The 27952-nt window shown below is 32.9% G+C and overlaps 1 protein-coding gene across 1 annotated transcript; it reads right to left on the reverse strand.

Moving 5' to 3' along the window:
- Positions 1-671: 671 nt before the first annotated feature.
- Positions 672-27952, reverse strand: LOC119073337 (protein scabrous). Its single transcript, XM_037178732.1, has 4 exons — positions 27249-27952; positions 16516-16840; positions 5915-6472; positions 672-3909 (listed from the first exon to the last, which is right to left on the reverse strand). Exons 1-4 carry the CDS (start codon positions 27569-27571, stop codon positions 3118-3120), a joined length of 1998 nt encoding a protein of 665 aa, XP_037034627.1. The 5' UTR covers positions 27572-27952; the 3' UTR covers positions 672-3117.

Genomic DNA, 27952 nt, shown 5'->3' on the forward strand with positions numbered 1-27952 from the left:
GATAATAAAATGTTTATGGTTTTTTATGTTTATGTTTTGCTATAATAGTTCTTTGGTATTTTTTTTTTCTGTTGAATTTGTTGATTATGTGCGACGATACACTGACATTCTTAATATTAATAAGAATTTCTTAAAAATAACTTCGTTTTTTTACATTTTATTAACTAGTTTATTTTCATCCCTTTCATTCTGAAACATAAATTATGCATCCGGAAACTGATTTTGAAACAATGGTTGAAAGTAAAGTTGTAAATAGCTTAAGGGTAGGCCTTTTCGTCTTCCGTTTTACATATTTAATAAAAAAAAGACCATCCCAAATGAAATATGTAATAAAACGAGCGAACAATATTATTAGCTATGACCCTTATGCCAAATACAACCAAGCTCAAGCAAAGTTCGAAATCCATCTTTATAATAAACTCAAACAGACAAATAATAAATTTCCGAAAAAAAGGACTGACGAATGATTGAAGGTCTAGACAGACGTACGGGACGTCATGTCATTTAGAGGATAATTTTCGTTTTGTGTATGTAATATTTGGAATAAAGCCTTGAACATAAAACATTAAAGCATTACAGCGACTCTGCCACCATCAATTATTCAATCATGTTTATGCACGTCAGACGATAAATAAATCTACAAAGCGATTTTCGATTGATTTTCGGTTTCAGTATTTATATAGATGGAATTTAACTCGGGCGAACAATAAATGTTTCAGTGGGACATTATACACATTGATCGATAGCATCAAACATCTTTTCATCTATCAAATAAAATAGGTAACAACGTACACACCCCGCACTGTTATTTTAGCTTACAATTACTTTCTTAAATAAAACTCTTAATTCAATTATGGAATAATTAACTGTAACTTTTAACTTAACATTTTGGTTGGGGCTTATAGTCATGTCACGCATCAACAAAACAAAAAAAAGTATGATACGAAATGTTAGAGAGATGTATAGTAGAGGAGGAGCATAAAAGAGGGAGAAATAATTTAAAAATTCAATAAAGTCAATCAAATATCAATTAATTTTGGAATAATAATGAACCAACGCGCGCGCCATAAATCAATTAATTATTGAAGATGATTTTCTACTTAAAATACACTTCAAGAAATGGTATATAATATAGGAAATTGTTATTCGAATCGATATTTTCCATTTAAACTTCTTCATCAACGACCGTAAAATTTGGCTCGTATAACGTTTCGAATTTGAACTTAAAACAAACATTTCATTAGCGAATAATTACTTGATTTGAAGATTGTGGTAGATAATTCACAAGTTATATTTACAGTTGTTATCAGCTACATATACTGTAGGCTTTCCAACCGCATAATATCGAAAAAATTGTAACACTCCATTATAAAGACCATCACGACTAATTGGATAAAGCAAAAAAAAAAAAAAAATTATCAAGAAATGGCCTCGGAAATGGCTTTTATTCATTCTAGCGAAACGAACTACGGAACCGAAATTTTGGAAAAATTAAAAATTAATGAATTTTTCACGACTAATTTCCTGTCCGTTTCCTCAAATATATTCAACATTTCCGCTACTTTTAAGACGATTTCCGTATGCACATATACTAACATTGACAGAGAGAGTCAAACTTGGTTTTTGTGGGCGTTCCACTTATAGCTGCTGCTGGTTTTTTTTTGTCAGCAATGGAATAATGGTCTCGTTAGTGAATTATGGTCAGTGTCTGTTGCTTGCGGTGGGGATGAAACTCTGGATAATTCATTAATTGAACCATAAAATGTTCTGAAAGCCTTACTTTCTATTTATGTCGAAAAAACTTTCACCAACATCATGTGTTTCCATATTTAGATGAGAGAGGAATAAGAAACCAATTTACATAAATTTCATTTTCGAATGATTAGCATTTCCAAGAGATTCAATAATGGGGTTTCTTATTCGCTACTACATACAAGGCTATATATAAATGAAGCATATTTTGCGAAACAGTTCATTGAATTGGGAATATCAGTAGTAATGGCGCAATGGTCCTGGCCATAAACTACACAGTTCTGAATAAATTTAAATACGTTTTATTTCCATCTTGCATCGCTGAACTGCTGAAATCAGTGGTCGGTCCCTAATAGTAACACTGATGATAAAAAATTCATGTACAGCAAATGACATCGAGCTTTGGCAATTTAAGTGACTTTCACCAAACAATTCCATAAAGTTGAGAAGTAAGTTGTGTGTAAGCTGCATGGCTGCATTCTTACAATTCAAAATCCGACAATGGTGTGAAACAGAAAACTATTCCATGTGTGCCGGACAGACATAACATGCCCATTTGCTCAAGTAAATAAATAATTCGAATCAAAGTCGACACGAAAACGAAGAAACCTAGTCGAACCGAACTAAGAAAAGTTTGAATACGAGATAATGTTTAGTAGACCATTAATAATCACCCAGATGAACAGAGAGGATTAAGTTCGTATATTGTTACAGTCAGAACTGAACAGTAATTTTCAGTATGAAATGGCAACAACTTTTACAATGACACAATTTCATCAAATGCGAGCCGAGCCGAATTAATAGACTCATCTCATTTTCTGATGAACCGACGAACTCGAACGCTATACTTGTGTGTGTGTTGTGTTTGAACGAATATAAAAGAAATTACAAATTATCCTCACGATTAGACGAAGAAATTGAAATGATTTCCTGCGGCTTACCGCACAAGAAAACCGTCAACGTTAGTTTGTTATATTATACGTATATGATGTATATATATGGAGTGGTACAATGGATGTACTTATAATTTCGCAAACTCATTAAAACTAACCCCCCATTTTCAAAGAACTCATAATCATAACCTAACGTAAATATATGTTTTTCGAAATTGTCTCTCTAGCAAAGGATGAATAAAACTTTGTAAAGATACTCCAACTTCAAACCATATAATACCTTCTTTCACAAAAACAAACTTTGTATATATACCATCATCATCTTCGTTCGCATCTATACATTGCATTATTCTGTATATAGATCTGTGTATGTTGTGACGGTATAATACGACGCTCATCAACAAAATGTTTATATTTCCATTTCACATTCAATACGAAGCAAATGTGTGCCGCTTGTGAAGCTAACACAACTTCAAACTTTGTCGGTTGTTGTTTTTGTGGTGACATCATTTTCCGGTGTTGGGATCACAGTTGAACATTCATGTCGTCTGGTAACCATCATATGACTACTTTTGACCGCAATCCATTCATTCCGAGATGAATCGAACCAAGTCAGACCCAAATTGTAACGTCCGTTGAGATTAGCATGCTGGCAATGTGAAAACCACCAGCCACCTTCATAATTGCCAGCACAATGTGTATTTGATATGTCTCGGTCAACATCAATAGCCGAAAATTCCATGTTATTTTGATAATCGAATGCATCCGAAGCATTTCCCTTGTAACCGGCAATGGTCAATCGATATCCATTTTCGCGTGACGCTACGGAAAATACGTTATATTCGGCCATCCAAATGTTATCGTAAATGTCTTCCATTAGAATTTTCAACGAACTGCAATTGTCGCCGGTTAAATGATGCAGAACATCATTACCAATGTAAAATTCCCCAGACGGTCTACCGAATCCTTGAGCGTACTCATCCCATGACCGGTTAAAATCAACACTACCATCGAATCGTCGCTGAATCGTCATCCATTGACCGCTGCAATGTGTCATAATTGGTCGCTGCTGAGCAGCTGGTGCAATTAAATATAGACCATCTGAATTCGATTGCACTTCTGAACAGTCATTTGGCAATTTATTTACAATCGATTCATATTGAAGTTCCACAGTCTCTAATTGCTTTATGAGGTTTGTTGCCATTTGTAATTCTTCAACCGTTCGTGATTGGGATGTTGAATTGTGTTTTGAATCGGCTTCAATCTATAATTAAAAATAAAAAAAAGTTTGAGTGGTTGTTTCAATGCTGATTATGAATTGTTTGAATATTATGCAGCTGTGGGTAGGTGTAGGAGTATAGATTTGATGAATCGATCCAATAATTTAGACGTGAAAGGAATGAACTCATAAAAGACTTTTATCATCGATTCATATTGAAATGTATACACTGATGAATAACATATCTGAGTAAAATGAAACGCTCCATTTCAACGGAAAAACTTCGCGAAAAACTTGGAGAACAAATTATTATTTTTTATTTTAAAAAATCAATGCATTGAATGAACTGTTTCTATCTTTTTGCGACTGCAAACTCGATAAAGATTTTGAATAAAACGGTAATTCGAATTTATATTGAGCATATTGAATAGAGTGGCCGTATTGGATATCGTCTTTTTTGCTGGGCGTGGAATAACTTCCAGTCACATTATTTGCTTTGCGTGTAACAGTTGAAGATAAAATTGATTTTGCTGATTATGTTCGTTATTCAAACGTAAGTCGCGTGAAAATGCACTATATCCAATGAATCACTAATTGAATCAATTTTGAGAAAGTCGAGATAGAATTTATTTAATTTTATTGTTTTTTGGAAATGTGAATGGTTTCGGAGAAATCGATGAACTTAAAATTGTCCCTTCTTATCAATTGATCTAATAAGGAAAATTAAGCCAAAAAGAAATTGAACAAAGTTACAGTCGGCGACTTTGAAATAAATTTCAGTTTCGCTTCAGCTGCTTTTCAGCGGATTCACTCTTACGAACAAAGGTGTTTTTACGTATTGTATAAATAGTTAAAAGCACATTTGTATGTATGAGTGGAACGGCTGTAAAAAATTGGAGTGTGGTTGAATTACGAGACACTGAGCTAGACCTTCGCGCAAAATTAAAAGAACAAAAAATTATAAAAATTGCAGCCGCAGCGCAGCGTATTTGTTCGAAAATTTCCATCATGAGAGTGTAACATATAACGACGAACTAACAAATTAGCTGTGAGATGCACTATGACCTGTATGCGGCAAAAGTTCCTCTATAATTGATAAATGGACTTTCGTTTTAATTTTGCTGACATGCTGTCATGTTCAATTTGACCTAATTTCACATGTGGCTAATAAAAAGGAATAATTTCGAGTTCGTGTAATAGATGCATTAATTAATAAGTATACATGAACATGTGTATACATGAATTAGTTATGTATATGTGTCCGGCTACGCTTGCAAATACAACAATATATTGTTGGGTGTTGTTTAGACGAGCTTTCAACTAAATACAACAAAATATTATACAATATTTAGCGAGAACGAACAAAATAAGGAAATTCTTGCATGAAATTCGTAGTTTTTTTTAATGGGTTTGTAGCACTCAAGTCTTTCGACACGATAACGGACTCTTTACCAGTCTTTCAAAACATGAACACTATCGAAGAAACTAGAATGTTTGGCCTAGTAAAACTTTTCCATTTATAGTAACATGAAAAACGCAGTGCGTTAGCATGTGAAAATCATCAATGAAAGGTTTTCGAATGAAACCTTTGAATCGTCTGTTTCTACAACCATTTTCCACTCGGATAAATATTTATAGTGAACTGAAAACCCGTTTTGTCTTCTGCTCTTCCTTAAAATTAAACAAAATTGTTGTTTAAAAAGGATAGAGACTGCTCACAAAATCAAATTACAATATTGCATGCAGTGCAGTCATCCAGTCGTAAGCAATGAATTTACCTAATTCACTTTATAGAATATTAATATAAGCAAAAGGTATCCCCCATTGTGCCGCTTCCGAAAGGCAAAATTAATTCGCATTTCTTTTATGTGAAAAAAATACAAAGAAAATTCGAAACAAATGCTCGATACTTTATCGAATACTTCCTGGAATCTCTTCCAAAACAATGAACTTTACGACTTTGCATTTCTTTTGTATACTTTAATCGAATGGTTGAATGAGAAAAGTTTCATCTCCGTTTACTTCTATCATATAGTGCTCTTTTACATACCTTCTCAATACGTCCGTGGAAATAATCTTGATGTGCACTCGATGCTGATTTCATTTTTTGAACGTCTTGCTGCAATTGTTCAACAATTTTGTAAAATTGTTTTGCCTCTTCCCGTTCATCTTGCAGTGTACTAATACTAACTGCCATTGCCTGTATACTCTTAACAGCATTATGGCCCTCCTCACGTAATAAACTTTGTTCGGACGATAATTGGGCGGCATTAAATTCAACTTTTGATATTTCCCGTTTGATGTCGGGAATGGTTTTGTCTAGCTTATTTTGTATGCTTTCAATGTCCTCCAACAGTTCAAGCATTGATCCATGCAACTTTTCAAGACTCGTTACTTGTCTGCTTAAATTAAAATTGGCGTTCGCCAGCCGATGATGTTCCGTTTCCAAATTTCTTAATCGTTCTCCAATGTGATGGTGTTGCAATTCGTTGAGCTGTCGTTTCAAGTATTTCTCCGTTGCATCAATATCGTGCAATTGCTGTCGCAGGAAACGCTTATGTCGCATTCGATGGTCTGCCTCCGGGCGAATTTCTGATAAATCACCGTCCTGGAAGGAAAAAAAAAGAGAAAATTATTTAAGATTTGGCGTTCGATGATGATTGTGCTGTTTTTAAGTTAGATATGATGCTACGTGTGCTTGTAAGGAAAGTTGAGCACAAAACAAATTAGAAAGAATGAAATTGTAATAAAAAGTTGTACGAACTTATGAATGAATGGTAAGCACATTTCCGAACTTAAACATTTTCCGCAAAAAAAGTATATCCGGGGAATTGGCCGTAATTTAATACACAAACTCAAGACAACAATGTATTATATCATCCAGTTGTACAAGTTCTCTGCACTCGAGATGCTATACACTTCATAACATCATATTCAAAACAAAAATAACTTTAGTTTAGAGTAAATTGTTAAATGGATAACATTTAATTAACACTCCGAAAGACGAGTGCTAAAACTCCAGTGAGTTTATTATTATGATTATGATTATGATTACTCACACGACTCTTATGAGAGGCATAGGCATTCAGCATTATCATCATTATTATACACATCGTATTTGAGCATATACAAGAATTTATTTATGCCAAATTTTGTTTGCAAAATTAACTGCTGAGTTGCTTTGAATTCGGAGCTTAACCAAACTATTTCCGATAATCTCACTTCAATCAGAGAACTTTGTCCCCGTAGAGGAAACTTTTCCCTATCGTCGTATAAATACCATCCTCATTGATTAGTAATGCAGAAGCCGAACGAGTGTAAGTATAGAAACGACTTTGTATTTAATTACACGTTTACTGCTGTAGTACGTTTGGATTCCGAAGTTTCTAAATTTCGTTTGGTAATTAGCAAAATTTGGCGTTTGTAAGAGATGCGACAATTTCAACTTTAGTTTTCAAAAGTTCTGGATTTGTTTTATAAGATTTGTCATGTAGTTAACTGGTCGGTGACTTGGGGAAACTGTAAAATACATTCCATCTGAAAGAAGATTTCGAGGAGGTGTATCACATTCACATGTGATGAGTCTTTTCTTTGTCGCGTGAGCTCTGTTCAAATTTAAATCATGCAATTTTGTCTGAAATATTTGCAGAAAATATTTTATTTCCATTAGTAAGCACAACCACCGCAGATTTTGCTAGTGAGAAGTAGTTAACATTACTCACACAAAAGTTATTCCAAAATTAATGGAACATATAGGACAGTCAGCGCATATTTTGCTATTACAGTGACGAACAGTAACAAAATAAATACCACGCTCTTGTGGCTGTAGAGCAGCACTTTTCATTAACATAACAAACGAGGGAATCTCAATTTTCAGTCTTCATTTCTGAAGATAAATTCATTTGACTACGTTGAATATTATCTTAATAAAGTTGTATGTACCGATGCGATGGTTTATATATTATTCTAAGCAAAAGCAACCACAAATATTTATACTTTGAACCTAATTATCCTTCCTTTTCATTACACCATCTAAAGCCCAGAACATTGAGAATTGGTTTGTTACATTGTCTTAACAGGCAGACGAGTTTTCTTTTTTTCCGATGTTCACCAAAACCTTTAACATCTTTTATAATCCAACCCGAACTATAATGTTTATCCATGAATATATTATCCCCCAGCATATAAATTCTTTATTGGCCCTTAAGGTGACCCGGATAAGGATACACGATTACAAAGAATATCTTTTTTGACCATGGATGAAGGGTATATAAATGCGTGTAAAAGTTAGATTCATGAAAAAGTGGAAGGGTTTTCCATGTTGATAAACATCACAAATAATTTTCCGATTTAAAAGTCCATGCCCAAGTCTATGTCCTATACCGGTTTGCACTCATCATTTATATAAATTCATCTTGAGACGTTGTAAATTCGTATCTACAGGCAGTTATATAGCCATTTTGAACAAATTTTAAGCAATTTTCTGTATGAAGGAAGTCCTGACGTGAAGTCCACATTTCACTACCTGCAGAAACCTTAATTGTTCCATGGATCACATAGCTGGTGGTATAACATTTGAAAATATTTTCGATCTTTTCACAACGATATCAATGGTTCAATGCGAAAACCTATTAAATCAGTCTATTTAAGTGGCCCGAAAACAATCAATGTAACAATAAAATTTATTTTATTTTCGCCATTCCATCCCTTGCTATTATGTCGAAGAATTGTGAAAAGCTTTGAAAAGCACACGAACGACACGTATTATGTTGTGATGAAAGCTGAGGCTTTATACGCCATAAATGGGTGTGTATAACAAAACAATTTAACCCCCAAAAGCATTTTCTCTATTCTTTTACGGTAAACGGAGTTTTTTTTTACATTTTTTTTTCTAAAATGATTACGAAGCAAGGGCATACTAAAACGCTTCCATAGAAATATTTTGATATTCTCTACTATAGGAGTAATGTTTCAGTAACATCACCCATATTTTGTATGTAAAAGAAAACTGTGCGTAGTGAGAACATAAAGTAAAATCATTTTTCCATTTATTTATTTTTGTATACTCAACACACACACACACACACATCCAGAGTTGAGGGCTCACACATAAATACCTGAACAAACCAGATATTCAATGAACAGGAAAATTTTTCTGTGAGATCTGTATTGAAATATTCGGCATATTATATACGTAAATAGGGATTCTGTGCGCTTCACAAGTTTGAATGTGGTGTACGATGTTCAATAATTTTTTTATGGTTGAATTTTTTTTTTCAATATTTTAATATTTAGAAATTTTATCAAGCGAAAGAGAATTCATATTTGCTGAAAAAAAAAATCGAAAAATAAAGCTTTAAATTTACGCAAAGCTATAGCAAGAACAGTATGCATACAAATTCAGAGTAATGAACAGTTTGTGTACAAACAATTTATTCTAATTCCATTTTGGCAATTTTTATAAACGGAATTCTTCAAAACACGTCCCTCCGTCAAACATTTTTATGATGTTGAATGTAACGTAAAAAGGGAATAGACATTTCACACAGCTATAGATAAAATGTTGAAAGATCGAATTTTCGTGTAAAGTTTGTTGATCCGAAACGCTGCCGAGGTCAATATGCACATGAAAACGTGACTTCATTTCTGCCCCGTGTTACGTCAATCAATTGAACTAATCATGGCGTTGAATTGAAAAATTTACTGAAAATATCAATCAGACCAAAGCCCATCAAGCAAAAGTGCTTCAAGTGACAGCTGTCAAATAGAGTACTATTTTGTAAGAAATTTTTTTGCAAATTTTTTTATAGTGCTAAAATTGGTTTGATGCACTGTCCAGTTTCTGTACTCTATTTAGAGTACCACTCATGCGACAATAAAATAATTTTGTGGTGGCCTTGATCTTTTAAAACTACTAAGAAGAAAAAAGTAGAGTAAACTCGTCGCTTATTTATATTTTCGTAAAGGGCGCTGATAAATAAAGAGCCGTTTGTGAAAGGTTAAAACAGTTTTGTCAAACTTTAAACCAATCTAAAACTTTGTTTTGCGTTTTACGTCTATGTACTTAAACTGAATCAATTTGGATGTTGAAAATATATTGTTGCTGCCTGGGGTGAAGTTGATTTTACAGAAATTAATTCATATCGTGTAATAAATTTCAAGAATAATAAACAATTTGTTTTAACCTTTTTAGAGATGAGTACACAGCTCGCGCAAAAATGGTTGCGAAGTGCATGATGAGTGTTGACCGTAAATTATTTTACTGTTTTAGCAGTGTTTTGAACATTAGAGTATTGAAAAAGCGAACCATGTACACGAAATATTGATTGAGAGGGTGCGGGTGGAATTTTATACGATATAAAGATGTGGACGCTGTTTATGGATGACCCCTTTACTCTATGGGTAGAAATTTTTCCACCCACTCACACGGAGCGATGACAAACATGAAAATATGCATATCGTGTGTAGGGTTAAAAAGGTCGTTGAATCTCGATTTATGAATTGCGAGGTATCACGAGCCAGTCCCTTTTATGTTACAAAAATTATTTATTCAAAAATTACGCATAAACTTTCAAAAGCAGCCATTTTATTCATTAAATTCATATAATTGTGAAGAGATTCCATTTTGCTGGCTTGATGATTTACTTTTTCATTTACATCATAGTGGATTTGTGTATACATAATGAATGCGAAATAATGTTCTGACTACGGTTTAAAAGAAACATATTCGAAAGAGTTGCAAATGTGTAAAAAATCTGAATTTGAAAGAAGGAAAATGAGAATTTTATTTTCTAGTTTCTAACAGACATAAATGGTAAAAGAAAGCAAATTGATCGACATTTCAAATATTGAATGAGTGCAGCTGGCAAAATAAGTAAAAACGTGACCAAAACAAAACACAATTTAATAAATACTTGCCAATAATCCCAGAAAATGTGTACCTTGCCAGTAAATATTTAGCATTTTCAGTTGGAAGAACCAAGAGTAATCAAAGCGGTACATGCTTAAAGAGCATTCAGCGTTATGTGTGTATACATTATCTTTTAAATGAAATGGATATTTTTGCAGTTAAAATTCCATCCATTTACTCTTTTAAATGAACATCGAAACAAGTTGAAAAGGATTTAAAAATTGTTTTTTTATTGATACACCATTAAACCACAAACCGATTTATTGAAGTGAAATGTAATTTCATATATTTTTATTAAAATCAGTCGTCAAATGGAAATATATTTGGCAGATGGTAAAATTTAATGAGTTGACAACAAATAAAGCGGTTCAATTCAATTCAAAATTGATTAGACAGATTATGATTGACTTATGAATCATTAGTAAACTTATAGGAAGCTTGGGCTTATCACATTTAGTGAATTTCCATGATTTTGCATTAAATATTTTTAAAAGTTTTAAGTCAATTTTGAAAAACTATTTCAATCCAATTTTCGCTACTCAATCTAAATGAGGATAACATTACGAAACATTCGTGTGTGTATGTATAGTAACGTCGTGTGTGGAATGAATCGCAAGTTTGTCCTGTCTATTTTTTTTCCTTATCAGTCTACTCTATCTCACTCAAACTGTGGCCAAAGATTCATATGGTCGTGAATATGTTATTTACAGCAATTTCAGACAAATCTTTACTCACATGTTTAATGGTCAATGGAAAGTAAGCTATGATGAAAATTCGGTAAGCTTAACTCAAATAAATTTTATTCGTTCTACATCGTCTTCAATGCTTTTAGCATGAGAAATGTAAAGAGAATCGTTACACTCACCCGTAAGTGTGGCATGGAAGAAATGAAATCAGAGATGCTACATTTGTGTGATGGAATGCATGTGGAACGAATAAAACGATAGACACAAATATAGCCCACGAAAAGTAAAAAAAAACTTATCTTGAGTTAAGTTTATGTGATGGAATACTATACCAGTGCTGTAAAATATTGATGAGGCGGAGTGGAATTTAAAAGCTCAAAATTTTAAAAAGAAATAACTTAAGCTCATTCAATGCAAAGTTCAATCGATCTGACAAATACAAATCGTATAATGTACTTGTATGTGATGTGTGCATAAATTTGCATTTATGTTAAATACAGTCCTTCATTCCAGCTTTATTACTCTCTTTTCCAATTCGATAAACTTCTTTCATTTTACTGATGAAAATCTATTTATCAAGAATAAATCTAAGTTTACCACTTTTTCGAGTTAAAATAACGAAGTAAAAAGGGATTTTGTGTGTCTGCTCTTTCCATTATTTGAATGAATTTTTTATGCCGAAAAGAAATTGAGTTTTACAATTTTAGGTGTGGAAATTATAAAAATTTAGAGCAGTCTTGTATAAAACAGTGAAACAATAAGCTAAGCTTAGCTGATGAAATGAAATTGCTTTAACTTTATTAATGAAAAATAAGATTCTTTCGAGCAGAAAGTTTGTAAAAGAAAAAATGGATTAATCCAACGATGCGATGATTGGATAGATGTCGAGGGGTAACCGACTCGGGTAATTGACTACACACCCTCAAAGGAATTGCCGGAGTATCCGGTAAATAATTGGAATTGATGGAATTGACCGGAATTGATCGGAATTGATAGGAATTGACTGGAAATATGTGGAATTGTAAGGAATTGAAAGTAAATGAGAGTAACTGCTGATAAGTGTGATTATTTCCTTTTTGTTTTAATTTTAAAGGCTCCCGCACAATAAATAACAGTGTACAGTGTTGATCAGTTCCATTTTAGAACAGGTCCAACGTCCTTTTATGTTCAAAATATGCACACTGAAGGATTCTTCTTCAGAGGATTCTTGTGAGTCAGATACGGAAGAGTTTGATCCGCAACAAACAAGTGAATATTCGTCGGGGGAATGTTAGGCTGGGGCATTGCCGATGCGAAATGCTCCAGTTTCAAACCAAATTTACAAAAAAAATGCATCACCGACAATATCATCTATTCCATCAACTTTTCAAAAGCCTAAAATCTTACGATGTCGATCACTTGAACGAAACAAAAAATTGAGTGCTTTGGCTTTTGCTGACGTGTGCTGAACAAATCCATTTCCTGTCGAGGTACAAACAACGTTTTGTGCATCGGACAACTGAAACAGACATAACACAGCAATTTACTTGAAAACATACACATTTCACATTCACCATATTAATCAGTCGTATAGTCGTGAAGTTTTTTTCATGGCTTGGGCATAAATTACGGAATTTTTCTCGTAACTTAGGCCCTCAGCATGAAAAGTTGTATACGCATCTGTTGTGGACGATTTATTTTAGGCACTTTCGCTTGTCGCCCTCATTTCGTTCGCGCTACAATCCGCGAAATTGCCTAAAATATACCGTACACAACATATACGAAAATAACTATTCCTGCACGATATATAGTTCGGGAAAAACTGACATTTCTTAATGAAAAATCATGGCAAAATATGTCATATTTCAGTTGTCGGATGCACAAAAGTTTGTCGTCATTTCCTGACTTGGTACGAAAAATACTATTTATCTAAAATAAACAATGACGTCCGATGTGAAATCATTTTAAACAAAACTGCAGTCAATTGGACGGTTTAATCTAAATTGAAATTGAAAAATCTCTTCTAAAAAGTATGAGTAAAAAGTAAAGATTCTAACAAAATGAGTCTCAAATGTAGGACAACATAGTTGTTCCAAATTTTATCTTGATATAGTCTGACGATTCTTTTTCCGAAATGCTTAAGGGTTTAACTTTGACTTTAAATTTATATCTATTTGAAAATATCGAGCAATTATTTCGAAAATTCGTGGAATTGAAGGAATTGATTGGAATTATAGGAATTGAAGGGCGAATCCGGCAAGTAGTGGTGTTAATCCGTTAATTAAAGAAATAAAAGGAATTAAGAGCAATTAAAAGGAATTGACAGGAAGTAACTTTAGAAATTGAAAGGGAATTGAAAGGGAATTGAAAGGGAATTGAAAGGGAATTGAACGGAATTGAACGGAATTGAAAGGAATTGAAAGGAAATAGAGCGAATCCGGCAATTAGACGAGTTGGTCCGGTAATTGAAGTAATTAAACGGAATTGAAAGGAATTAGAAATTGATTTGCCACCATTTTGGCCAGTCGGTTACCCCTCGATAGATGTGATTGCAAATTTTAGAGGAAAAAACAGACTTTTAAAAGCGCATGTTCTTCTGTTATCAACAGCTTCAACAAAAATAAGCAACGTTCGATTATATAGCCATTTGCGAGTTCAAATAAAAAAAGGAAAAGAATTTGCGTCAAGCGTGAGGTATTTCAAACAAAAGAAGTAGTGGTGGTAGTTGAAAGGCAATGGCTATCTTCTTATTCCATACTTTCAGACCTCAAATTATTCAAGGAGAATAGTTTAATCCGACAATTTGTTTGTTTAAATAAGCAAATGATCATGGTTCATTCTATCGATTGTCTTCCCCTAGCATAAGTTACCATTAGACATATACAGTTTTCACCATACGCTACTTTTCGAAAAAGACCTTCTCTTTTACTGAAATAACCGAATCTAACATTTGTTATGCCTTTTCGTTATTCAATCCTTATATTACTTCGACTTGAACATATGGACTGCGTACGCGTAGCCCCATTAATCATTCTAAGTTGCACCATAATTTCACCAAATTTCATTCATCGTCATCTGCTGTCATTCCACACAAAAAAATACCTGAGTCATCAACTTAATATATTAATGTCCGAACCAATAACAAAACCACAGTCATCTGTGCATTGTGTAAACCAATAATTTATGATGATTTGGTCAAACGAATATTGGACAAACAAATGGCTCGCAAATTTATGCACATACCTCATACCATACCATGACCGCAATATACGAAACATCTTATGTAACACCGAAAGTACTTCACAACTTTGTCAACAATAAATCTGTTCGTATGACACCGAGGAAAATCAACGTGTTACGGCTTCAACGGTCAGTAATAATTGCTAGTAATTAAAGTAAAATTATATGCTGGTGCAGAGTGTGCGCATATCATTTTCAGATTTCACTAGTATAATTTTCGGTTAATCAAAAGTACATTAAACACATTAAGCACCATTGTTATTGTCATTACATTACAACATTCAATGAATGTATCTATGGGGCTCATCAATTAACAAAAAGTATATTATGTGTATTTCGGCTAGAATGGACGAATGAAAATTTTCACCTTTCGAAGTGTATAAATTTAACGATATTATCTAGCACCTTTATTTTCTGTGGTGTTTCTGTGTTCTACACATATATACACAACACCCATTCAGCTAACATAAAACGTAAAAGGAATCGTATACTCAATCTGCACAAAACAGCGATGGTGAATTGTATTCTACATATTCATACAAATGGTTATAGAGAGTCGGTTGGTTCATCTGGTATCTTGTGCTCTATAACCCCACCTGGGAGTACAATTAAATCTAAGCTGTAAATGGTTTTGAAAATATTTTATGATATGCGCTGTTTCCGTGCATGGATAAATGCTGGATGTATACTGAGGTTGAATTTTGATTCAATTTCCTAATGGCTGGGTATAAATGGAGTAATAATAGTTGTGTTAGGTTGTGAGGTTGCAAGGTAGTAAGGTTTGACTACAAACGATTTACAAATGGGCTACTAAAAGTCGTGAACTCGAAAAATGAATTAAATTGGATTTCAATTAACAGGCGATAGATGTTGGAAGTGAGTAAAAAGTCTAATCAAATTTCGAGCAAATGTTCTGTGATGAATCTTCACATAGATTTAACTTATATATTTTAAAATAAAAAGAAGCTGCGCTAACACGCCTGCGTATTACGATGTTAAATTTAAATTCAGCTTATAACCACTCATTGTTTCGAGTCATGGTTCCATGTGCACTCGGAATTTCTTCATGTCCTTAACTACCGACAATCGACATATTTGTGATATTAAGACACATATCCTAAAATTTCCTTTTATAGTAAAAAAAACAACAGTAAATTTGGTCACTTCAGCCCACCCCATTTATGTGTATCACAAAGATTCAATATAAAGCTGTCGTACAAAAAGAATGTCCCATTGCAAAAATAGAAAACTGAAAATGATTTTAAATTTTTCGAACAAGAATGTGTTATGTTACAAGACATTACAACAAAAACGATTGCTCCACAATACCCACATATACGTGAAAAGGCTATTGTACCCATAACAACATCATCAGAAGCAGGTGCAATATAAAATCGGTCAAACGATTTATTATATTAAAGCCATCAGGTAAAATTTTATTTTAAAATGTGATCCAATAATAATAATAATAACGAAGGAACGAAAGAACCATTCACCATTTCGTATACATAATGGCTATATGATGGGTTTTCGGGGTTTTGGTTTTTTTTTCTCTCTTTTGAAAATCTGTTAAGTTATGCCAATCGAAAGAGCTCTATAGCTGGGCTGACGCAGAATTTGTGTATAACAACACGGTGGTCGGCAGATTTATTTTTATTTTATTTTTAAATAAAAAGAAGAAGAAAAAAGTTTCTCGAATGTTTACGTGAAACACCTGTCGGTGTTGAAGTTACTGTATACGTTAATTAATCTAAAAATTCAAATTTATTTCTCCTCTTTCCATTTCAAGTAATAAAACGAAATAAAAATTATTATTTTTTTTAATGAACAACTCACCTTGGATGTAAATTTGCTTGACTTTCTTAAATCTTCGTCTCGCTGCACCGCTTCGGATTGCAATTCCTTAACAAGCCGTTCGGTCGATTCTTGTCGAAGCTTTATCGCCTCGATTTCCAGTTTCAATTTAGTGAAATCATTTCGTAATTCGACCAAATCCTCTTGTACGATGCTAGGTCGATTAGAGTTTCGGGAAGCATTACTGGAAGCTTCTTGGAGCTCCGATAATTCGGTACGTAATTCTGTTATTGATTCAGATAACCACTCGACGGTAAGGCGTTCTTTGTTGCTACTTGATGCCTTTCGGATGGATTTGATTTCTTGTCTGAAACGAGGATTGAATACATTATCATTCGGATTAAATTATACTCGGAAAGGGTACCGATGTGTTGTTTGTACATACTAAATAGGATATAATTCGAGCGAACATCAATATTTATTATGCACAAAGGTAATATTGAACGATGCTACGGATAAATAAATATATACAAAGATGAAGTATATCAACAGGAAAAACAATTATTTGATATCCAATAGGAAGATAATAAAAGGTTGAAATATTTGCTTAAAGTCCCAAAATGGATTCGAGGTAAACAGCTACCCCGGCATGCGGTTCAGCTATTCACACACATTTTCCGAATTCGTATGCTATTACATGTAATTTAAATAGCTGTCGACGGTTTAGCATTTGTATACAATTTCAGAGATGCTTCATATTTATTGAGATATTCAATTTGAGCTCACTTGCAAATGAAATTCAACTAATTTGCATAAAATATGCTCATTGAAATGAGGAAACAAATGTTCGAATATAATTCCAACTTTTAGTTAAATTAAAATTTCACTCAGAAATTGTATTTGCATTGTTCCGAATCATATCCCGGGGGTTGGTTTGCAACAAAATAATAAATCGATAGTTTATAAATTTTTCACGGATATTTTACTGTTCATTTTTTGATGAACAACCAAAAGACCTACAGAGAAACAGCTAAAATTTTCCGATCCGAACGCCCGAATATTTTTAAGTGAAAATAAATAGGGAAAATCGGTAACAATTGAATAGTTTGTCGATTCACAAAGTTACAAAGAAAATAAAATCATTTTCCGTCTCGAATATTATTAGCTTTTCGTGGATTAAAAAGGTAAAATAATCTGATGTAATCAAAAATTCGAACTACCGAACTGACTAGAAGAAATCCTTTTACCTTTCCAATAATGCGATTTAAACTGTATTGAAGAGTTTGTAAACGTACTCCATCATCAAGTACCGAATAAATCACAAGGAAATTCATTTTCCATAGGTATATACATAGTAGTACAGTAGAACGTAAATCTCTCAATCACTTCTGCACGTTTCGCTGGAGCATTTATTTGAAGAGTATAACAATTTAATAGCTATCTAGCATCCTGTAGTACCGGCACAAGATGTTCAATTTAAATTCATCCAAGATCCAACTTTTTCCAGACAATTTCTTTATTAATAAATCATTTACTTAATGCAAAGTTTGCTTATTTAAACCATTTTATTAGGATAGTATCCTTTCATAAAGGAACACTGTTTTATGTTGTACAAACAAAAAGCCTTATAATGTCGATTCAATAAATTTTCCATTGTTTAACTTGCACATATATACAATTTCAATTATGTACATAAGTAGTTGAGTATTGCAGGGATCGCGAACTGTTTCCTGTCTACGGAGAAGAGACGAGATGAAGACACAAAAAGGCGTTGAATGATGAAGTACCACTCGTAAATACTCTTGACTCACACAAACAACGTGGAAGCAAAGAATTGAAATTGTACGTAAAATGATATCATCAGTTTAAATTTAATTCCAAATTTCACAAAACTTTCTCGAGTTCTAAGTTAAAGTTAAACATCCACACAATCTCGATTGAGTTATTTGATAAAATGTTACAAGCGTCTGTTGGAAAAGAGCTAAATTTGCACAACGATTTTCGCAGTATTAACTGTAGAATGTTGTTTTGACATCAAATCAAGTCAAAACTCAATTCCTATAATATAAGAACTTTCGTTTTTGTTCTCGAAAACCCAGAAAATGTCACCATTAAGACGGGTGTTAATAATTTAATAATAATTCTGTAACACTTTCAGCGATATAAGGAAAGCTAACGCGAAAAATTTATGGGAGGGAATGTCAATTTCAGCATATGACAAATTTTCAACATAATGCCGTATGATAGAAGCGAAAAGAAATATTGGGATGACATGACTTCGAAAATGTAAATTGTTCGCTTCATCGAATCGATTAAACGATCAAACATCAATGTTGCTCCGTTTTTCCGATAAAAAAATTCTCCGAATGGAAATAATGAATTTTCCGGGAATACGGACGCACACAGAGAGGCAGGAACAGTTATATCTTTGACATGAAATGTTGAACATCTTTATTTTATTGACTTATCAATCAATTGGATAAATTTCTCGAAAAACCTTGAATTTCATCCTTTTCTATGTATTTCATTAACCAGCTATTAAATACGGTCTGAGAGCACAATTTAATTACAAGTGATCCATATGCGCTACATAACCACTTGAATGTCGCGATGTTACATAAAATAATATCATTGCTAACATAAACAGTACCTATGGCAGTTTATGTTCTTCAAAAATTTTAAATGAAACATTTTTAAACCTCTTATGGCAATAAGCTTAATAAATTGCCCCAGTTATTCCATTGTAAAGTGAAAGAAAGAAATAAAAAACACAATTCATATGCTACGCCAGCAACAATTGTTGTATATATACATAATTAAGCGAGAGGAAGGTTTTAGTTTGTCAACTCGACATAAAACATGCATTCGCCTTTCTCTCCTTTCTGTCCTTTTGCATTTGTCATCACAGTAAAGTAAATAAATAAATAAAGCAAATGTTAAGCAAAATATACTAACATTTGTTGTAATAGTTTTAATGCAACCGACAAGGCAACTTCACACTATTTTGCACATTAAATGTTGTACTTTAAGTGGACCAGGACAAGTAAAATTTCCATTTTGCCGCCTCAGTCCACTTAAAACAACGATTATGTCTCAAGTTTACACTTTGTGATTGCTTAATGAATTATCCCTTCCGCCTCCATTCTTTGAACTTTCAATTCGGTATTCTCAGTCTATAAATCTGGAATTCAAAATATCATGTCACCGCAATGTGAACCCACTTTCAGTATATGTTACATATATGTAACAATGATGATAAAACTAATTACATTAATTAACGACATAAACTTCTACATTCGTACAGTTTTTGTTTATGTAGTAATTGTTTGCACATTTTCATTCAAACAAATTGCAATTTTGAGAGGAAGTGTTATTCGATCGAAACAACGGATTTATTTACCCATTAATCAGCGTTTTATTTTTAATCCTCGATTTTTTTTTGTTATCGGTTCCATGGAGCAATATTGACTGTACGGTACGTGCAATCTACCGAACTATCGATAATAACTTAGCCGCACATAAAGCCACAAATTGGACGATTTTGTTGAACCAAAAACAAGCTAATAATACTAACTATAACATAAAAGTGATACATATCGATGTAGTAACATTATAATTTGTATGGAACGTGTCTTTTTTTTAATCCAAATATTTGCATCATCAAATGATATCGAGGCAAACCTCCGGTCCGGAGTCATCACAGAAAAATAATTTGTTTGTGAAAATTCATATTTTCGAAGCTGCTCTGCGATTTCATTTTCCGGTCGGAACTAAATCTCAATGTTTGACTTTCATCAAAATCAACGTCTGTACAAATCTAAAATTATATTTTCGGCTAACAAAAAAAGACTCAGAAATTTCGAGTTAAAAAAAAAGTTGGACAAGAAATCATTTCCATTTACGAATTCTTGTGGATATGAATAATTTTCAATGATTAATGTTAGGGTGTCTGATGAATGGGTACGCCTTTAAACAGAGGCAAACTGGCTAGGACTGTTTATATGGCGTTAGTTAAATTAGAAAGACCTTTTAAAGTCAAAGTTGAATAAAACGTATTTGTAATTGTCCGACCATATCTTAAATTGATATGTGTCACCTCTGACGGGCAAAACTTTCAATGTCAAAATCATTTTCTCATTTTCTTACTTGATGGATTGTTTAATTTTTCCATTTTTACCCAATTACGTACCTGTCAAAGTTCCGAAGTTGAATGATACTTAGCTTCGGCTACGGTTCAAATTAATTATAAGCGTCAACTTAAAACTTTTATTCTGACCGTCAAAATGTATTGAAATAATTCAAAAGGCTCTGCACTGTCATTGACATAAGCATCCGTATTTTGGTGTGAACGTTTGGTTAATACGTATATGTGTGAACAAAGTTTTCCAACAACAAAAAATCGATTTATTAAATTGTTTGGATTAGCTTTTCGGACAGGTATGTATCTGTACATCGTACGTAAATATATAGAACATAGATGTTGCGAGATACGTTTTGTGACATTTTTGTTTGGTGATTCGTAGTCGAGATATCACCATAAAGTACAAGTTAAAACACGAACATATTTGCTTTAGAATTTAACTACTTTGATGTTGAAACAAAATTTAATCCCATAAGTACTTTATGTACCTAACTACATATACATATGGTACGTGTATACCAAGTGGGGTTGTGGATGATACCTGTTTGTAGGACCTAGCAATTTAAAGGGCAAATGGGAGTTATAAAAAGCTAGCTTTTTTGGCATAATCTGGCATTACACAATGTTAGTTAACATTGTATACAGATGCTTGATGATGAGAATGTGTAATGACTTATGCGAAAGGGAATACATAAAGATACTGGAAAGTAACATATGAGATCCGATTTTAATTAATGCGAAAGTTTTGAATTTATTTAAAATTTAATGATGACATAATACGAGAATTTTTAATTTACATTGTTCTGCATTACAACTGGAAACTTTACAAAATAAAAAAAATGAAAAGTTTTTTTTCTCTTAGCCCACGCGTATATAATGCGTCGATTATTTTTCGCTTAAACACACATTAGCAGTTCGTACCAGTTCATACTTGCGATACACTCACCCTTATGTGTCTAGATAAATGAGAAATCGAAGTGGGACGTAAAAATGGTTTAGCCCGTGGATTGAATGACAAAACAATAAGGTGAGCTCGGTTAATGCTGTCTGTAATAGCAAAGTGTGGACTAAAATAAAGTGAAACGATGAACTCTGATTTCGAATGTATAAAAATAAGAGATAGTTATTTAGTAGAATGACCTGGGACAACGCCACAATTCAACAACGACGCTTATGCTTTTAATTTTAGCTAATATCCGTACATGTAACCTCATTAAATGAAACACATATGCAGAATGTGACTTTTTTCAAATCCTCTTATGGATTACGTACCCGACTATATCATTTTTCAAATGGAAATTTATTCGAAACAAAAGCAGAAACTTTTTAATTAGTGAAGTTCAAAAATTCAGTAGCTCGGATTAACGTGAACAACCTCATTATATTACAAAAGTATCTCATTTCAATTCAATTCGAAATTGGATTCCGATCATTTCATACTGGAACGACCACTGTTCAAAAATGTAGTGGTTGACTAAAGTACTATGGAATGAAGTTTTTCTTGGTGAAAAATACACAATGTCTACTTTATTGCTATTCTGTACTAATTGCCAATTATACTAACTCGAAGATCAGAACAAGAAACAATGCTAAAGCTGAAGGTAGGGTTATTTGGTTAAGCAAAATTTCATGCTACATGCATCGAAAACCGTACTTTCCATGTTCCAAGTCTCGTTTTCATGTGCTTATTGGCCTCGGCTAGTTATGTAAAGCAAAACAGTCAGAAATTTATTTCGAGGGTGTTTTTGTGGCCAGAGCTTAGCCGACTTGTCAGAAGGCTGCCGTCTGTGAAAGGTTAATTATGACATAAAATATTGGACAAAGTAATTGTGCCAATAAAACACATTGGTAAAATGTATTCAACAGTCAAATATGACCTCACCTGGAATTAATCTTGATACAGTATGGACGCTGTGATTATGAACTATGCTAAAATGTAATAATATTTTGAAATGAATTACATGTGGTATGTGGTAATTATTCAAATATTCCATTTCTAGCTATATTTTGATTCCATTATTAATTAAAAATATTTTGAAATTTACATAAAACCTTTTCACAGCTGAATGTTCTGCGGCTGCCCGACTAATTAAGCAAAATTGTATCAAAAACATAAACTTTCATTACAGTGATAACTTCTGAGTAATAATTATGCATAATGTGCAAGCAAATCCACTATGTATGTTATAACGATCCAATTCATTGGAAAACGGTTGCGGATAGCATAATAGTTTATTTACGAATAGAATACAGAGCAGTCTATTATCTGCACGCTGTGTGAAAACATAAAAACACCTAAAGTGGAATAATGTTTTCTCAACTTCAAATAAATCGGAAAATGCAATGGTCAACAAAATAAATCTAATAACGATTTTTGTGTGTCAAATCCAAAATCCCGAAGCATTATATAAATGGCTTAACATGCTTAACATGATTTGTTGGACATGAAATAAAAGTTTTTACCCAATAATATATAAACGAGGATTTAGATACGGACAGTAATCCTTATGTTGTGTCATTCATTGGAATGATATACATACTTACATTCAGAGAGAGAGAAAATAAATTATCAACAGGGAAAAAAACTCGACTCATTTTCATTCCCACTTGTTTGAGTAATTGATGAATGCTTTTCAGACAGTGTTACAGCATTTCTGTTTTTGTTTTTAATTTATTTTGTAATTATTTTTGTAATAGCATTTTTGTTCAATGTCTCTTCAGACGCCATTCACAATACAGACATTTTTTTTATCGTTAATTTCAATTTGGCGAAAGCTTTCAAAGAATTTATGTGAATGATTGATATATTCGATAAACCAGTTATTATAACTCATGTGTATGAGTGTGTCTGCGCGCTATTTAACAAGTTAGCTTTTCAGGTTACCCTTATTTTATTCATTCTGACTTTGACAAAATGTAATATATTAACAACAACCTTTTATTAATGCCATATAAGCACTACACACAATCGTGAGATAAATTTTGTCTTAGTATTTAATTAACCAGTCATTAGTCTCCGTTAATTTTGATTAAGTTCCATCGTGGAATAAGACCTCATGCATGTAAGATTAACTCATGATTAAGAAATAACAAATGGGAAACAATTGATATGGAATTATATAAAATCTTGAGTGTTCCTATCGCTGATGAAATAAATTGTCGAACTTTTCGGCGGTTGACAGGAACTTTGTACACCGCTGTATATTTGTGTAATGGATCATTTAGAGTTACATCCCCATAAAATAGAAGCAAACAAATTTGTATGAGTTTTAAAGTTGAAGAAAAATTCCGATTTCTCTGCATAGAACATTAAAAGTCTATTGTTACGCTCTAGAGAATGTGTTTCTTGAACACGCGTAGGATCTTTGTTCTTTACGATTTTTTTCTTCTTCTTTTTATTCTTAGTTTTTAGAGAAATTATCATCCCTTGATAACTGAAACACTACAAATCTGCTGATTAAGGTGTTGTTCTGACATTTTGACATTTCGTTTCTAATCAAGTCAAGTTGAACAAAAATACGAAGAACCATAAACGAAATGTGTAGGATTCAAAAACCAACCACAACAACTCCCAAATAAACAATCATTCACTTTTCCCCAAGTTTATGTTTATTTTGGTCCATTCGAGACTTATCTGCACAAATTATTTACAATATCCACCCACAACCGGTCCCATCTGCTTCCGTATATTGCATTTTAGCCACAATTTTTTTTTTACAAAACTCATGGAACAATTATATTCGCTTGATCTAACTTTTTTTTCTAAAAAACTCTCCGCTTTGTGTAATTTCTAATATAGGAATGTAAAAGGAAAAGTTTTTAAAATTCATAACGCTTCATTACAACATTGAATTTTTTCGCGTTTTTTTTTTTTTTTGATTCTATACACATGTGTCGAATACAATTTTTTACATTTCCAAGCGACAGAATGTTATTCCATACATTTTTTTAACGCAATTAACGACTTTATATTGATGAGGGAATGGGATATGCATCGTGTTATTCAACATTTATGTAGTGAAACGTATAATCCTGTATAATGCACCATTTAGTATAGCAAACAGAAAAAATTTACACTTCTTTAGAAATGGGAAATGAATCAAATTGAGCATTAAATTCGCAATAATTCTCTATTCAATTTTAAAAAAGAACGGAATATACGAGACGAAGTGCCTTTTTGAGATTTCCCAAATTGAAATTGTTCCAATGTTTCACCGACCTACTCCCCAAGTCATACATTCAAATGGTGTCGTTATTTTTACTCTTAACTTTTTTTTAGACCCGTACGAAGTACTGGGGTCTTATAGGTTTACGCATACGTTTGTAACACGTCGAATTGGACTCCCTGAGTAAGGGGAAACCTATTGTGGTTGTCTAGAGATGCCAAATCCGCGAAAAAAAAATGTCCGTCCGTCCGTCTGTCTGTCTGCACGATAACTTAAGTAAAACGCATCCGATTTTGAAAATTCTTTTTTTTCCCGTTTGGTAATGTCAAAAGACAGGCTAAGTTCGAAGATGAGTGATTTTGGATCGACCCCTCCCGAGCTGTGGCCCAATAAGTGCTTTACGGTTTTTCGAAGATATCTCCGGACATTTAAACGTTAAACTTGTAAGTGATACGTCAAATAAAAGGTATTTACAATACCGATCGACAAAAAAAAAGTTTATGTAAATCGGATGACCGACTCGTGAGTTAGACCCCTTGGTGTGGAACAGGCACAGGGCGGCAAGCAGTTTTTGCTTGTAGGTCGGCCACATTTGAACATATTTCGTCTGTTTTAGCTTTATTAGGGAAAATCAGGGAAAATTTTTTTTATGAAATTATGTTCTCCGGAGCGTGAGCTAGGTCTCTTGGAGTGAGCTCTTATCTGGCTACTCGGAAGTACAGTGAACGTGGAGTATTTTGTCAATATCTCGAGTAAATTTTGACCGAATTTCATGAATTTTTTTTTTGTTTGAAAGGTATTAACGAATGTAAAGCGTCGGTACTATTTTCGGTTTCCTAACAAAATGGCTGCCGGCGGCCATATTGGATTTTATTAAAAGTGATATAAAGTGGGAAAAATGATGCTTAGAAAGTTTCTGTTAACATGGAAATAATTTGTTATGTGTGTGGGGTTTCAGGGATTCCATATACGGACATCTATATATACCTATATACAGCTATATTGAGCTATATACAGGCATATAGAGCTATATAATAGCATATTCCTCTGTGAAATGTTTATTTACAGTGAAATATAGGTAAATATAGCGGTATATAGCTGTTTAAATAGGAATTTATGAAATTTGACTTCGTACGGGGCTGTCTATATTGCCTCCGGCAATTTAATTGTATATGATAACAAGGCAAAGAGTGGATAATGTAAGTGATTTAAAAGGAAGAATAGTTTTTCAGCAGAGAAGAAAATGAAGTAAGAGAAATGAAGAGTTTCACATTAAAGGCTTTTGATACGAATAGGTGTTTCGTACGGGTCGGCGTTAGCTATGTTTTTGTATTGCGATGTGAAATAGCAATTTTCGCCAATAAAACCATTCGACAATGTTTCAAGGGAGAGGAAGTAATAAAATTTACATTCGTGCATTCAAAAGAAGCTCAGAATTAATAGACACGATTTTTTTTACCCTGAAAAAAATGTCCTCAAAAATCATAAAATGAATGTACACGGAAATTACAGTGTATTATATACACGCTTTTAACATCAGTGATTCCCAACTTTCGTCATAAAGACAGATAATTAAAATGAAAAATAAAATATCACAAGGATATGAAAAAAAAAATTAAATGAATTCTCCATTACTGAGCAATTAAATCCATTTTAAGCTTGGCTAATTTAAAATAAAAAAGTTTTTCTTATGTATCTCCGTGCCACTTCAGACATATAAAACTAAACGTTGCATCGAATGTGCGGAGCTTTTTACAAGAATTTAATCGCAAAGGAAAACTGATATCAGGATAATTTTCGTATATATAGCCACAAACTTCGTTTAATATTTCATAAATACATCAAAAACCTTTATGACATCATTGAAATTATTCTCGGTTCTATCCTCATCATTAACTTTGATCATCTAAGAAGATTGTTTCATAGGGATATTTTATTTATGAGACATATATAATATAACCTCTATTACATTTAACCACACTGACATGTAATAAATATAACATCCATTGACAACAAAACTGTGTTTAGACGTTTTATGGCAATACGAAAATCTATGCGGCATAATATTTCCCATTTACCACCCACATTTTGGATCAATAAACGAGTCAGTTCTGAATGACATACCCCTAATGTATCAAGTCATGAATTATTCACAACATTCATAATATAAAAAAAAGAAAATCACGACAAAGAAGAGGTAATAAAAATTCATATAAGTACCTATATATACACGGTACCATTTTAAATTTAAAGTAAAAAAGTTGAAGTTTTTATGTGGAGAAAAGATGACTTGAAACTTCACGTCTTATCAAAATATATTCTTTACTGAATATAATTCCATAAAATTACAGAATGTATGTGTAACGTACGAAAATACATTTTTCATATGCTCACTTTTTTTGGTGTGTGATATGAGGTTAACGAGATTTCATATTCCCCGATAGGATACATATGTAACATAAAATTACCTTAATTGAATCACCTCCGCCTTCAGATCCAAATCAGCTAGCTGCATCGAGTTCTTTTTCATCGTTTTCTTTAAACTATTTTCGAGCATTTTATAATCCTCACGTCTCTGATTCATGAGTGCACTCATCTGATTTTTCAACAGATGCACTTGATCCTCCAATGAGAGTGCATCATTTTCCGTTTCGACTGTTTTATCCAATAAAACATTATCCTCGTCACGTAGCACTACATTCTCTTTAAATTTATTTCCATCACTGATTGCGGTTGCACAAACCACCGACATAATGGACAGCCACAAATAAATACTTTGATGAAAATACATTTTTAATAAATCGCTAAGGAACAATAATATTTCCAACGAATGACACAAACAAATCGCAACAAAACAAAAAATACGAACAAAACGAGCCGGAAAATCAAAACAGAATTTTCAATTTTTGCATACTTTCCCACTTAATTATTCATTGACTCAATAATCTCATCAATTATTCAATACTTTTTTGTTTGTCATGAATCGCGAATTTTTGTCGTCGCATTGTATAATCCATTTCACAATGAAAAACCCAAAATAATAAACAAAATGCAAAATAAATACAAGTTCAATTTGAATTTTCAACGTGTGTATTTTTAACGTATCAAAATGTTCAACTCTGTTGCGTTCCGAACACCACAAATATTTCAGTCGCGTCCTTCTTTCGTAACC

This window comes from Bradysia coprophila, unplaced genomic scaffold (assembly GCF_014529535.1).
Source record: "Bradysia coprophila strain Holo2 unplaced genomic scaffold, BU_Bcop_v1 contig_138, whole genome shotgun sequence".
NCBI lineage: Eukaryota > Metazoa > Arthropoda > Insecta > Diptera > Sciaridae > Bradysia > Bradysia coprophila.